Raw genomic sequence first — 13,746 nt, forward strand, 5'->3', positions numbered from 1 at the left:
GCTCCTCCTGCTATATGCAGAAGAGAGTGGGTTTTTCACCACCTTGGAGTTCTGAGGCTTAGTAACACATACTGCATGATGCTCACTTTACAAGGGTTATTTAAATGTGCCTGAACAACCAAGAAATAGACAACAGTGATCAGCCTGGTGCTGGCTTTACAAAGGAGCCGACAAGGCACAGGCCTGGAGCTCCTGCTCCTCAGGGCTTGCACCATATTTCAAGAGAAGTCTCCAGGTGGGAACAGTCAGCTGCTGCAGGATTTCTTGCGGCCAAAAGGATGCAGGCCAAAATTGCGCAATGACTTCTTACTAAGACAGCCAGTTGGTTTGGTAGAAATTTAGAGATAAGAGTGCACAGACCGCATGGCAAGCAACTGTCCCTGGAGATGCACCCGGCAAGGTGACCTGGTTTGACTATGGTTTGGTTTTGAGACCACAGCAGAAGGTTTAGAAGCAATACAACAGAAGTGAAGAATTTTTCAGAAAGCTGGAGGAACAGAAAATAGACGCCCCATACTTCAACACCATAAAACTATCAGACAACTTAACTGGCAGGTGCTGTTTCAGAGAAACAAAACCTCGGAAAGCATCTGGATCAAGCTAACCAAGACAGGGAGCTTACGGCGCTAGCCTGTAACTGTCAGGTACTTCTGGCTCTGGATACTTTTAAGAGCCTCTCACTTTTATCAGCACTAAATTCACTCAAAACAGGAGACACGGGCAAAACAAGCAAGAACTGACACTATTAAAATGAAACACTGCATCAACTTGGAGTTCACAATTCAGTTTTATTTCAGACAGAAGAGTAAATTGTCTGACATTTTGGCCTGTTCATGTTTTTATCGCAAAGACACAAACAACAACAGCTAAAACCCCTTGATGTTATGTGACCTGAAACCTTGACTTTCTTATACTATGAAACCTATCCAAATAAAATAGGAACCCAAACTAGCTAATTTTTAAAGTTACACCAGGAAGGCATTTGGAGATAATACTTATCTCACATTGTGAGCAGAACTAAATTTGCATGCATATTTTAAGAAAGAAAAGGGGAACATCATCTCAAACCATTAGAATAATTCCTTCAAAGCCGTAAGAAGGGTATCAGGTGTAGTGTAAAAGAGAAACATGTAAGGAAACATAAAAGGAAAAGAAATACCACCCTGAATTCATTGCTTGACTTGTTCTGTTACTTCTTTTTATCCTCTAATGTGGTATCATGGAGTGTAACATGACATGACAGTTCAGAAATTTACAGGAATACCCTTTCGTCCCTGGAATTGATAGCAGGCAACAATCAGCCATGGGCCCAGGGGAGGGAAATGAAAGAAACTTTAAAATGCCAACACACAGCTGCAGACAGCTGCAAGTCATGGCTGGATCTCTGTAGTGCTTCTGCATTACAGATACGTATTTACCTGTGAAAGAATAGCATACACAATTTGAAGACAGCACCCCACCATTGCTCTTTTTAAGGAGCAAATCCTCTTTCTGCTATGAAAATATTGTGGCGTTCTCTTTTCAAGTTCAGAAAATTACTACAGTCTCTAAAGCATACTTTTTTTTAAAAAAAGCAATCATGTTTACGGCACTTATAAATGTGGAGGTCACACAAGACACATTTAGTCTTATGATCTGTAAGAAAAATTGAGGCATGCAAACCAGCTTTTTGATCATCTTTTCTTTTTCTCCCAGCTGAAAATGGTGCTGCATCCACAGTTTTGCCTCCACAGGTGCTGGGTGAGGACCTTACCCAGGCTGCCCACGCTGGCAGGTAATTCTTCAACGTGTATTGCTAATACAGAAATTCCCTTGTTACTGTATGCTTTGGAGCATTCAACATTTTGGACTGGATTCACCTGAAATCCTATTTAAGCTGGCTGTCCTAGGTTCCTGAGGGAGAGACCTCCAGAGGACATTACACGCTATACATCTTAAGCAATGCTACCATGTCGTCGTCTTCTCCACTGACTATGAAGGCAGCCAAGTTGATTAGATGTCTAATTTTTAGTCAATGTTATGCAACCGACCTTAGGTAAACTATTCATGTATTCAAGAGTATGTTCTGGCGCAGACAAATTGCAGGGAATGGCTTCCAGTCTTACTGCATTTAAACACAACATTGCAATCAGTTATTTTTCATGCTCTCTAGTTAATCAAATTCAGCCTCCACTAAATCTACATTTATTAGTGCTGACAGTCATGCAGAATTTGTCTTCAACAATTAGTATACACAAAGACACTGCAAAAATGTAACAAGAGGAAAGTTACTGCATTTGAACGTAAGGTGGATTTTTAGAGAAGGTTATTCATTTTTATGATTCTTTTTAATTTAGCCTTGCTGGTCCTCCTTTCATTACCCTGTGTGCCTGTGTTAATAATCAAGATCTATGTTATACGCTTTGTGGTATAATTAAAGTCAGTACTTAATTGGAAAGCCTAGCTAGCACTAAACAAAAGGGAATCAATAACATATCTAATGGGAAAAGCCAGAGAAAACTTCTATCGAGGATCAGAAATAACTGTGAGATATCGCCATGTGTCCAGCACTGCTACTATGCAGACAGCATGGAGTCTGGCTCATGGGGAGGTTCTGCTTAGGAGCCATGTCCTGCCAAAACCCTTGGTCCTGTCTGCCCAAACCCTTTGGGGTCACCAACCCCTATGCACAACAAAGCAGAAGGCAGAGTATTACTGCAATGCAACCTGGGCAGTCTCACGGTCCTGCTTCATGGCCAAGCCCTACTGCTGCTGATCAAACAAAAGCAGTCTGAGAACCTTCCTGATGATGGCCTGAAAAAGTAGTTGGGAAACTTCTTAATAATTTTTTATTATTGTTGGGGAACATGGTCACAGTGTTAATCTGTTCCTCAGCTAGCCTTCTCATTGGAGCAATTTCACATTGTATAACTAATTAAATATTCAAAAACTTAATGGTGACCTGGGATTTTGGAGACAAAAATTTGATCCCACATTCCAATTAATATATTATTATTTATGCAAAGCCAGCAGAGCTCCAGCAGAGGTTGGGAGAAGACCTGCAGTACCTTCATATGCAGTACCTTCATAAACAGAGTCAAGTCACGACCACAGGTCTCAGTGACAACTACAGAGGTACAGCACAAATAAAAAGCACTGGGTATAAAGCCAGGGGCTGGCTGGCAGTACCTATGATTCACAGGGAATTTCCTTTCCCAGCCAAAGCAGCAGGTGATTTTTCCCCTCCTTTGAGGGCTTTACACAGTTCCAACCCGAGCCCTTTACAGCCAAATACGAAACGCTTCCCAAACTGCAGTGATAAGCCTTTGGCATACACAGGGATACACAAATAAGCACAACTGGCCCAGAGGCAGCAGTATGAGCAAATTTAGGTTGTCAACTGATATCCCAAATGAACTGAGTCAGAATTACAACACTAAACACTGTACAGTAGCTGGTCAGAGCCCAGCTCTCCACAGAGGAAGCAGCACGGGGATTTATACAGTCCACGCAAGTTCCTTCTGCTCTTGGGCAAGACGGAAAGTCAGCTCAAACTTGGGTACGTCTCTATGAAGCTGTATCGTCAATTGTGCATACAGATAATGTGTGCGCAAAGGCACCTGTGCTATTTGTAAGGGATTCACAACCCGAGGGAAATGTCCAGCCTGTGTAACTTGGCAAAGCTGGTTGAGATCTATATAAAGTCCCAGAGCACATGTACACACATGCCCCCTTTGCACTGTTCAAAATCCACATCTGGACATTGATTTGGGATCTAATTAAAACACTTCAGTTGGTTTCATCTCTTACTCAATTTCCCTCCAATAAACAATCTCAATCTGTTGCCCAGAGGTAATTCTGTCTGCTTCATTTTCTGTCTCTGTTTTTCCTTCCCTCTGCTTCAACTGATGTCATATGTGCAGAGTGGCCAAAATGGGGGTTTCAGAATTTTAGCATGGTTTTTTAAATTTATTGAGAGTGGGTGCAAAAAAAAAAAGTCAAAAACTTTCCTATTAAAAAATAAGCTTAACTGAAATCAAAATATTGTGTCTGTACTGCAATTGTGAAAAACTGTCAGCTGAAAAAAGGAAATGCTTAATTTTAACTAATGTTTCACTTTACTGTGACCGAACATTAATCTGAAAGTATTGGTAGAAGCTAGCGATAGAAAATTCATTATTTTGAAACTAATGTTTTCATGGGAAACTAAATGTTTCATTGGTCTAAACATTTTGTTTAAATAATAATTTCACAGAAGATGTTCAGCCTGACAAACAATATTTTTAGGTGGTTTTTTTCCCCGTTGTCATTTTCTGCTCATCAGAAATTCTGATTCCTGAAAAGCTCTGGATCTGTTCCAGTTCAAATATTCCTTGCAAAGGGGCCCATTACGTTGCACTCTGGTTAACCTGGGAAGAATCCTAAGGGTCTGTTTTAATTTGGAGATTCTTGTGTCATTTTTCTAAGCAGTGCAAAGAATACCCAGTGTCCCCAGAGGATTTGAAAAGTGGGTCATGAGGCAGAGCAAGCTGCAGAGGTGGAGAAAATCAAATAATACCAGGTCTAGCCCTCTCCAATCCACTGATCCAAAAGCTGATGCTCTTTGAAAGCCATCTGCCTTCCTGCCCTGCTCCTGCAGGGACATCCAACACAGACGGGCAGAGGAGCTGCCCGCTCCTACAGCCCCGGGCAGGGGCTGTTGTACCAGACCACTGATCCTCCTCTCACGACAGAGAACTTGCAAACACATACATGATTTGGCTCGAGAGAGCTGCTGACTGATGGCTCAAATATCACCGTGAGTCCACAGAGTTCTACCACCAAAAGAAAGGGTCAAAATTAAAGGTGAGCATGCTGCGTTCTCAAAAGGCTTGAGCTCACCAGCTACTGAAGGACAATCTCTTACAGAAAGGCTGTTTCCTAGCTACTGGCCTCATACTAGCTACTGTTATTAAACCCTTGAATGAACAAATCAGAGGTCTATTTACCAAGTCTGCCCCCTTGATAGCATTGTTTGATCAATTCCAGAATCCTTTTTGATAGGTAATTAAAAAAGCTTTTCCTTACGTATAGAGTGGAATGAACCATTAATTACACTTCAGAGCCCTAGAGATGCAATTCCTTTGCTATTGTGAAATGTCTATAGCAAGCAACAAAAATGCTCGCTTCTATAAAAGAACTGAATAAATGAAAGTAATTTCCTCGAGACCTAGATTCCTCTGCTTTTTATGGCTGAAGACTTGAGTTGCCTCAGCATTAATAAGTTTGTTCTTTAGGGCTGAATTTTCTCAGTACAAACATCCATGACCATAACACAAAGAAATATCTTCTTTGGCTGATAGAGCCAGCAGACTGAATCCATATATTAGTATTATTGTTATCACTGAACTGCTACAATGAACTCGGCATCAAGTTGCACGAAAAAGATCAGTTAAATTAAAGATCTTCACCAAGCGGCGACAATTTCTTGTAAAAGCCAATTTAGCTGTTATGGAAGTTCTGGGATCATATTAACTTTTCTCAAAAGTATGCATAATGCATCACAGCAAGTGGTTTTGACAAGCGCATGTGTGGACGTGTCCTGCATGTAAAGAAACCCCAGAAGTTATGTAAGTTGCAAAGTCAAGTGATAGAAAGTTAGAAAACGCCAGATTTACAGGTGTTCAACCTGTTTAATTCAACCCCTTGTGATCCAGCCTGTGCACCAGAAAGAACAGGGGAATTGAGGTTATCCTGAGAGACGATGCTTACGTTTGAAAGCATCTGGTTAGTTGACACTTCCCAATTTTCCAGGATGCCACACTGTAAAACAAACAGCTTTTGTAAGTTTGGGGGTCTTTCCTCCCACCTTCGAATGAAATTCCCTAAGGTTTTGACTTTTTCTGCATTCTTCATCTTTGATAAAATCAAAATCTACTGTCATATGGGGCTGTAGCACCTCTGTCTTCATGCATGATTGGGAAGCATTGAGTCTAACAAGCATTGTTACCGGAGCACAGACTTACATTTTGTGCTACCGCTGGCAGCAATGAAGGCTGTTATTCCCCAAAAGAACAGATGGATGGCCGCTGCCATTCGTGAAGCCTATTGTAGCAATACAGCAAGTCCCAGCTAAACCTGTTCTCCTTCTCTACTCTCAGTACCCCTAACAAATTAAGCTGCTTGAAGACAAATGACTACGCAGGGGTTTAGGTGGCTGATTCTGGGCACTTCTGTTCAAAAGTGCGGGATCTATACCAAAATCTCAGCTGTGTTGCTCTAGATCTTTTTTTGACTATTCAGTCAAAGGCATGCACACAGCCCCACAGATTTCACGGCATTCCCATAGGTAGGATTCAAGACTATTCTACATCTACACATACTGGTAGAGATAACTGATACAAATACATGTGCTTATGCTTTCCCAAGCATATACATAAGAGTCATTGGCCAACATTGGATTTATCTCCACTAAGTACTCAGTTTTATGTGATCACAACACTCATTTTGAATATGGAAGAACATAAATGGAAATTAATCCAATAATATTTCACCATTAAATAACATTTTTCCCAGAGAACCACAGAGCAAGCTCTAGCTTAGCCATGTGCTTCCAAGGGAAAAATAACCTGTTCCTTACAAGAGAAGCTTCTCTTTCTTCCATTGCACAGAGGAAATAGGGTATGTTAGTGAGGGCTAGAAAGTCCTGCTAATACTTTACTACTGGGAAGAGAGATGGGGACACTAAATATCCTGAGCTCTCCACAACATATTTTCCACAGTGGTATAGCCCTTGAAAATCTTCAGCACACTGGGGAGCAAAGATGAGGCTGCAGCAGGGACATGCAGAGACCTGTGCTACTTTCCTTGCCCCTCCTTGTGGCTTGCCCTTCACTTGAGAAATGTTTTTTCAAGCTCAGTATGTGCCTCTATGACAGGGGATGAAAACAATTCCATAACAAGCATTATGAATTTCCCCGTAACAAAAATAATCCTTCCAAAATTCTTTTGGTATTAATGTAGATTTCACACATACTAAAAAATTTAGTGTAGAATTGAGTTAGTAACAGTCAGTACTAACCAGACCACTATTTTAGAGTTATTTTCATGTATTTTAACAGACAACAAGATATTGACCACTTTCCACTGAGTACATGAAGCAAAATCTCAGGTCAGTCCAATACTAGGATGATTAGCTGAACATTTCTAAATACTCATCAACCAACCCTAATAAATCCTGAGTATTCTGCCTGACGTTGAACTGAAATGCATTTCATTCCCACCACTCAGTCCTTGCATCTCCTCAGAGGACTCAGCTGCACTGTACTCAGCTGCTTCAAGGCAAAAGTGACCACTAAGACATATAATACATTATAGAAAGATAATCAGCACAACTTTAAAATCAGTCCATTTCATCTAGGTGAAATCCAACAAGAAATTAAAATAGTGTTCAAGGTCACGCTGAGTAAACCTAAAAATTGTTGGGGAGGCTTTGCGTTGTTTTATAAAACAAAATTACAACTTCTCTATACTACAAGTCTCTTGAAACTAAACATAGCTTAAAATATCAATTCACAGTATGTTTTTTAACTGTTTCCCCAAGGTTGTCTGCTTTCTACACAGAGACAGGGCAAGCATTCAAGCTGTGGGAGGTGCAATATCAGAGAAGAAAAAGCTGACACATATTTATTACACCACGTTGTGATCAGACTATAATTTTGTAATTATTGTGTGAATTATAATCGCAAGCAAGCTATTTACTGTCATTGCTTTGATTTGGCACACAAACGCAACATGCCCAAAATCTGCTGTTGTCTCCTGTACCGAGTTAGCAGTTTCTATCTTAACGAAAAGGCTTCTGAGTTAAAAGGAATATCTGCACTGGCAACAGCAGGTAGGGAAGCAGAACACAGTGTGAGTATATGGGAAAAGCATCTTGAGAGCAGGACTACCCACCCAGGCTTGCAGGCTTTACTGCAGTGGAAGGACATGGAGGTGACTCCAATTTAGAAGCCTTCATGGTCATGCTGTCTGACTGTACACCTCGTCAGTGTAACATATTTTTTTTAATTTGCTGGGTGGAGATGAAAATACCTCCTGAAATGCAATTAAACTGCTGAATGTTTACTGAAGCTATGGTAGCAGATGGAACAAAAGGCTTATTCTACCAGAATAAGGTACTGCACAACAATAAGGGGGGACTTCAAAGATAAAATGAACTACAATATAATATTTCTGATCAAATTGCTTTTAAAAGAAGACTAAGCCTGGAATATTACAAGTCCCACATTTGCATAGTGAAATCATGTTTACTTTCATAAATTGTGTCTATGCAATTCAGACTTGAGTATAAATTCTCCTAGTTCATATCTTTAATACTTACTGGTGTGTGCAAATATGTAGATCTGAACATTTTAAATGGAAGCCAGAATGGGGAGAAAGCATGGTTTAATACTTTGGGAACGTGAATCCAGATAAGTGTTTTTATAAACAGATTGACCATGGACTTTGTACATGGCCTTGGACATTAATTCTACCTTGCTTCTCAATTTAAAAGTGAAAAGTCCTCTCTTTTTAAAAATGAAAAGTTCTTGGTATGACATGAATATAAACCACAAGCAGACTGAGAAGGGTTCAGCAGTGAGAGCTATTATCAAGAGACAGAGAGATGAGACCACTGGGCAAGTCAGCATACAAAGTTGGACAAAACAAGAGTGGTTTTCCCAAAGCCAGTCTCAAAGATCTGGAAGTTTAGTTCTCTCCAATATATAATTAGAGCAAAGTGTCTAAACCAAACAGAAAGTCAGGTTCACCTTTGCCTTATGGCTATGATGCACAACTATTAGCTGTTAGGTGAGCATATGTGGTACTACATGGTGGATAAGAAGATGTCAATAGGGTAGGGAGTGAAAACTGCCTCTCAGCATTAGAGTGGGAGCTCCCAAGAGAGACTGTGTAGGAGTAGCTAAGCATTTGAAGGGGTCAGAGACAAAAAACGCTACTCATGAGGACAGCAGAAATTTCTAATAGAAAATGGCAACCAAATGGCAGCCAAAGCTCCTTTGATACAAGTGGATAAAACTCTTCATATAATAAGAGCTTCTACCTTCTCTAAACTTTCACTCATTTTTCATAGCAAATTCAACCTGAAGGGTTTTCCTGTGACTTGTAAGTATCTCGTGACAAGTGTTTCAATTCCAGCATCCAGAGCTAACTAGAACCACCTCAAAAGTGTCAAAACACCACAAGGAAGGCAGTTCTCCCAGTAAGTCAGACACTTAATCATGCAGCATGGCCTTATGAGATTCCCAAAGTGAGCACGTCAAAAAGCTTATCTGAATGACTCATGAAAGCTTCCAAGTAAAACTGTGGAAGAGTATAATCTGAAGTGAAACATCACTGCATTGCAAATGCTCTCATGCTTCTGACAGCTGCTGAGCTAGATTCAAGCTCTGCAACCTTCACTTTTGTATTTCCTAGTAAAGCAATCTCATTTATTACCCACCTGACCACAGCAGCTAACAACAGGCCAGGTCAAACCTCACCGACTTCCATTTGAAAAAAATTCACACCGATTTTAAGGGTCTTTGGACCAGCTCTGATGCACAACTCCAATATTTGCCTAACTACAGACTACTTTTTCCCCAGAATAATTCCATGATGGATTTTTATGATACATCAAGAGAGATCGAAAGATTAAACCATTAGACAAGTCAGTATACTTGCATCAAATGTGATATCAAAGCAGTAGATTTTTTTCTCTTTGCCACTTCTTTTATCTAGGTTTTCTTTTGCATAGCAAGTGTCTGAGAAAACAAATGCTGAGTCAATACTTCTGAGATTAGATTACTATGTAACACAGCTAATGAAATTTGTAGTTAAGCTGAAGTTTTGTTTTGCTGGATTTTGGTTTTGGCAGCTTAAACTGCTAAAATCCTAATTCAATTGCAATCTACTCACAGACCACAGCTGTTTTGCTTGGCTAAACTTTTCTCACCACTTAATAAGATACTTTTTTATTTAACTTTCAGTTCTGCCTAGTAGCCCCAGTGGGTCTTCTAAAACAGAAGATTATTATTAGAAATTAATTAAGTATTCTTTTCAATTCTGTCTCCTGAGAGTAACTAGGCATTGCTGCTGATCTCCTCTGCATTAAGACATTACTGATTGTCATTCACAGGATGACAGTGCGGGTGTCTCATCTGGAAGATACATAACTCCATAAATATGAAAGATTGGAAAGACATTTAATACAAAATATAATAAATCAGTACAAATATTAAACATATAATTGCAATGTCAAACATAGCACAGGCATGTGAAGACTATAACACTAGAATAAAAATAAACACACATTCCAAACAAACAAAGAAAAGTCTTATTGCAATTACAGGACCCCAGTGGATTACACTTAGTCTATGTTTCAGCACATTGTAAACCCTGACTAAACAATTCTAACAACATCAAATACAATTAAAGAAAAGGCTGTTGATTTGATGGGGGTTTTTTTAGTGACCAGTGACTACAAAGTGTTTGTTGTCACTGCCCCACCTTCCATTGCACATGACTATAAGAAGCACAAACTAAGGCTCTCATCTCTGATGGTGGGCTCAGCTGGCACTGCCTGGCTTTTTCTAAGTGACCAAAACCCAATGAACACCAATATCCTGATGTAGCTTTTGATCTGAGTCCTTGAATGTGCACATTATTGTGTTACTCACAGAATTAGCTACGCATTTAATGTGGCACTTCATGCTTGAGATGGCAGTTGGTCTTTTTAATTTTCACTAAACTCAGAGGTACATGTATGACTGTTGTCATACTCTAAGTAGGAAGGGATGTGAAGAGAAGAATGCCACTGTGGGTCAACAGAACAATCATCAATCACTCTTAATAATAATGTGAAATTCGACTTACTTTTTTGGTCTGTAGTCAGGGATGGACCTGTCCAGTGATATCCTGTCACTGAGTTGGGCATTGTAACCATATTCTTCATATTTAGTCTCTGATTCATGGCTATCGTCTCTCAGCGTAGCAGCCATTCCCCCCTGGCCCAAGCCTCCTGGACCTTCAACTAATCCCATGGGCTTTGCCAGACCTAAATGATAAAGACAAAAAAATTGAAATTATTAATATAAAGGAAATGATCTAACCTCTTCTGTGACCACAGAATGTTTTTAGTTAAACAAGATCTGAACTCCCATGAAACTCAGCTCTGAAACCCTCATGGCTCTGTAGAAATTATCCTCAGCTTTTCAAACCAGAGTCCATATCAACACATCTTGTAGTATCAGTGCATAATTACTAATGAGCGAGCTATAAAGAATCACTTAGCAGCTTTCACAATTTCTCCTTTTTCCTGTATAAATCCCTGGAAATGGGAATCTTGTTTATAAACATTCCAAAATGCCTAACTGTCCTTAAGACAATTAAGATAAATTTTCCTCATAAGAACTGGAGGCCAGACCCTTTCCCAGTACAGCCCATTATAGCTCCATTCATTTCAAGGGAGATATGTCGAATTTCTACCACATGTAGATCCACCAGTTTAACTCCTTATTAATGTCAGTTCTGGAATAAGTGTTGGAGCTGAGGCATCTGCTCTGTGGCTCTAAGACCACCTGCAGCTCTTGAATGGTTCAGGTTTGGTTCCCATACTGGGAATACAGCTATGACGCTGGTCACCAGCTGCTGCCGAGTAGGAAGTACAGGGTAAATCTAATTTCCCTATGTCAGTCAATAGATAGGTGGTTTGGACTTAACTGCACACCTTGCCCAGCCTGTTCCCACAAAGATGTGCTAAAACTATTAGGGAGCCAACACCATCTTTCACATGGGAATTACTCCAGGTTTCCTCTGTCCTTCAGATCTCTTATGAACAAAGTATGTATATTATGTAAAATACTCAGCTCTCTACAGCTTGTAGGATTAGAAAGTTTGGATGCACTTGAGCTAGAAGGATTAGCCCCACCTGTTTTTTTGCTGAGATATTAGCCAGTCAACAATGCATTTATAGGTTTCATTTACTGGTATGTTACCAATCAAAGCAAAAATACGTGTAAACCAAAACTAAACCGACAGAAAAAAATGCCCATATGATCACATCGCCAAGAACTTCTTCCACGGCAACAGGCATTTAACTTGGTGCTGAATTCTTATAAATAAGCTCCTCAAATATCCTGTGTTTAATGTCAAAGCTTTCCTTTCCAAAAGGCTCATTATCAACAAGTCATTATAAGCGAAAAATCTATTTATAATAGTCTTGGGGATACCATACAGAAATGTGCAAATATCCTCCAAATCATTTACAACACAGAACAAAATTACAGTTTGACCTGCTCAACATTTTTCAAATTAAGAATTTTTCAAGAGGAAAATGTCATTATTTCAACTAAACAAGTAAAGAGAAAGACAGAAAGAAACTGTCAACATTTGCTAGTAACAAACACACAAGGCAAATACAAAGCTGAGACAAGTCACAGTAAGGTTTGGGACAGTTCGATCCCTCATGAAGGAATGTCTCTTGCATCTCATTGCTAACACTGTCCTCACTTGTTATAGCTCCATCATCACCTCTGCTTAATTACAGGACAGAAGAGAGAGACAATGGTTTGTTAGCGGTCTGAAAGAGTACAGTTAGCATTTTCTACTGTAGTGCTTATGAGAAAATACTATGCTAAGTTTCAGTGCAATACTACATACAGTCTGTCTGAACATAAAAGGACTGAACACCTGCAGCACTCGTGAATTTTGGTACCGAATTTCAGACATTGCCTACAAAAATACATACCTCATACTGCAATCAGTCATCCCAAGTCAGGACAGACCTTACTTGTGTTTGTGTCTTTGATGTCTTCTTCATGTTCCTCATCATCATGCACTGAAATGCTCAACTGTCTCAGAGTGAATCATGAGTCTTAGCAGGAGGGGGGAGGGCAGAAGTAGAAAAAAAGGACGCCCTACAGAAAAACATCCTTGGCATGGCCAAGCTTTTAAAAAATTCAGACAGCTCCAAGCATTCAAGCCTAGTCAGTGGTTGAAAAGAAGGGAAAACAAGAGGTTCACACAGCCATGGTCTCATTATAGGTTTGTGTGGGAGGTGAACTTGAGGTCTCACTAGCAAGGGAGATTGAACAGAGGCACGAGCAGAAACCCCACAGGTCATGCACCCATGAGGGGAAAGTAGAAAGATGAAGCTTCAAAACAGCGTCTTTTTCTAGGGTATTGTATTACTGGAACACAGAGAGAAAAGACCAAAGCACCGAGCTACTGGGATTGATACCGATGCTTCATCAATAATGAACTTCTTCAAAGCTGTAAGTGAAACAAAATGCTAGGAAAAATGAAAGGTATGCTCAAGGCAAGGGAACATGGTATCAGTAGACAACTCTCTTCTTCAGTCAGTCACACTGCCAAACTAGGATCTTGGACTACCTTTGATGACTTATCCTCCAACATTTGGTAATGCAAAACAGAGCCCTCCCACTGTTTAATGACTACATTCTTCCTCCCAGGACAGCTATGTTGTCTTCCTTTCCCAAACATGTTTTCCTTCAGTAAGGTATGGAACTAACCCAGAAGACAGATAGGAAAGTACTCATGTCCTGTCTCAACCTGTACAAGAAGAATGCAAGAAATCTGTTCAGCTGGACTGAGTTGAGCCCCAGCAGGATGGCAGAGCACCTATTCCTGCTCACCAGCGTTCTGCTAAAAAAAAAAAAAAAAAAAAAAACACCAAAAAAACACAAGGAGTTACCAGCACAAGCCACTAAATCCTAGAGAATTTGG

General features: G+C 40.0%; 1 protein-coding gene across 1 annotated transcript in view; it reads right to left on the reverse strand.

The window, feature by feature from the left end:
* Window positions 1-13,746, reverse strand: part of GALNT9 (polypeptide N-acetylgalactosaminyltransferase 9) — a 162,050-nt gene that overhangs the window by 119,931 nt on the left and 28,373 nt on the right. The window contains exon 2 of the mRNA XM_049806990.1: window positions 10,876-11,056. Within this exon, the coding sequence (XP_049662947.1) occupies window positions 10,876-11,056 (181 nt within the window). The remainder of the gene's footprint in view (window positions 1-10,875; window positions 11,057-13,746) is intronic.

Source organism: Accipiter gentilis, chromosome 7 (genome assembly GCF_929443795.1).
Source record: "Accipiter gentilis chromosome 7, bAccGen1.1, whole genome shotgun sequence".
NCBI lineage: Eukaryota > Metazoa > Chordata > Aves > Accipitriformes > Accipitridae > Astur > Astur gentilis.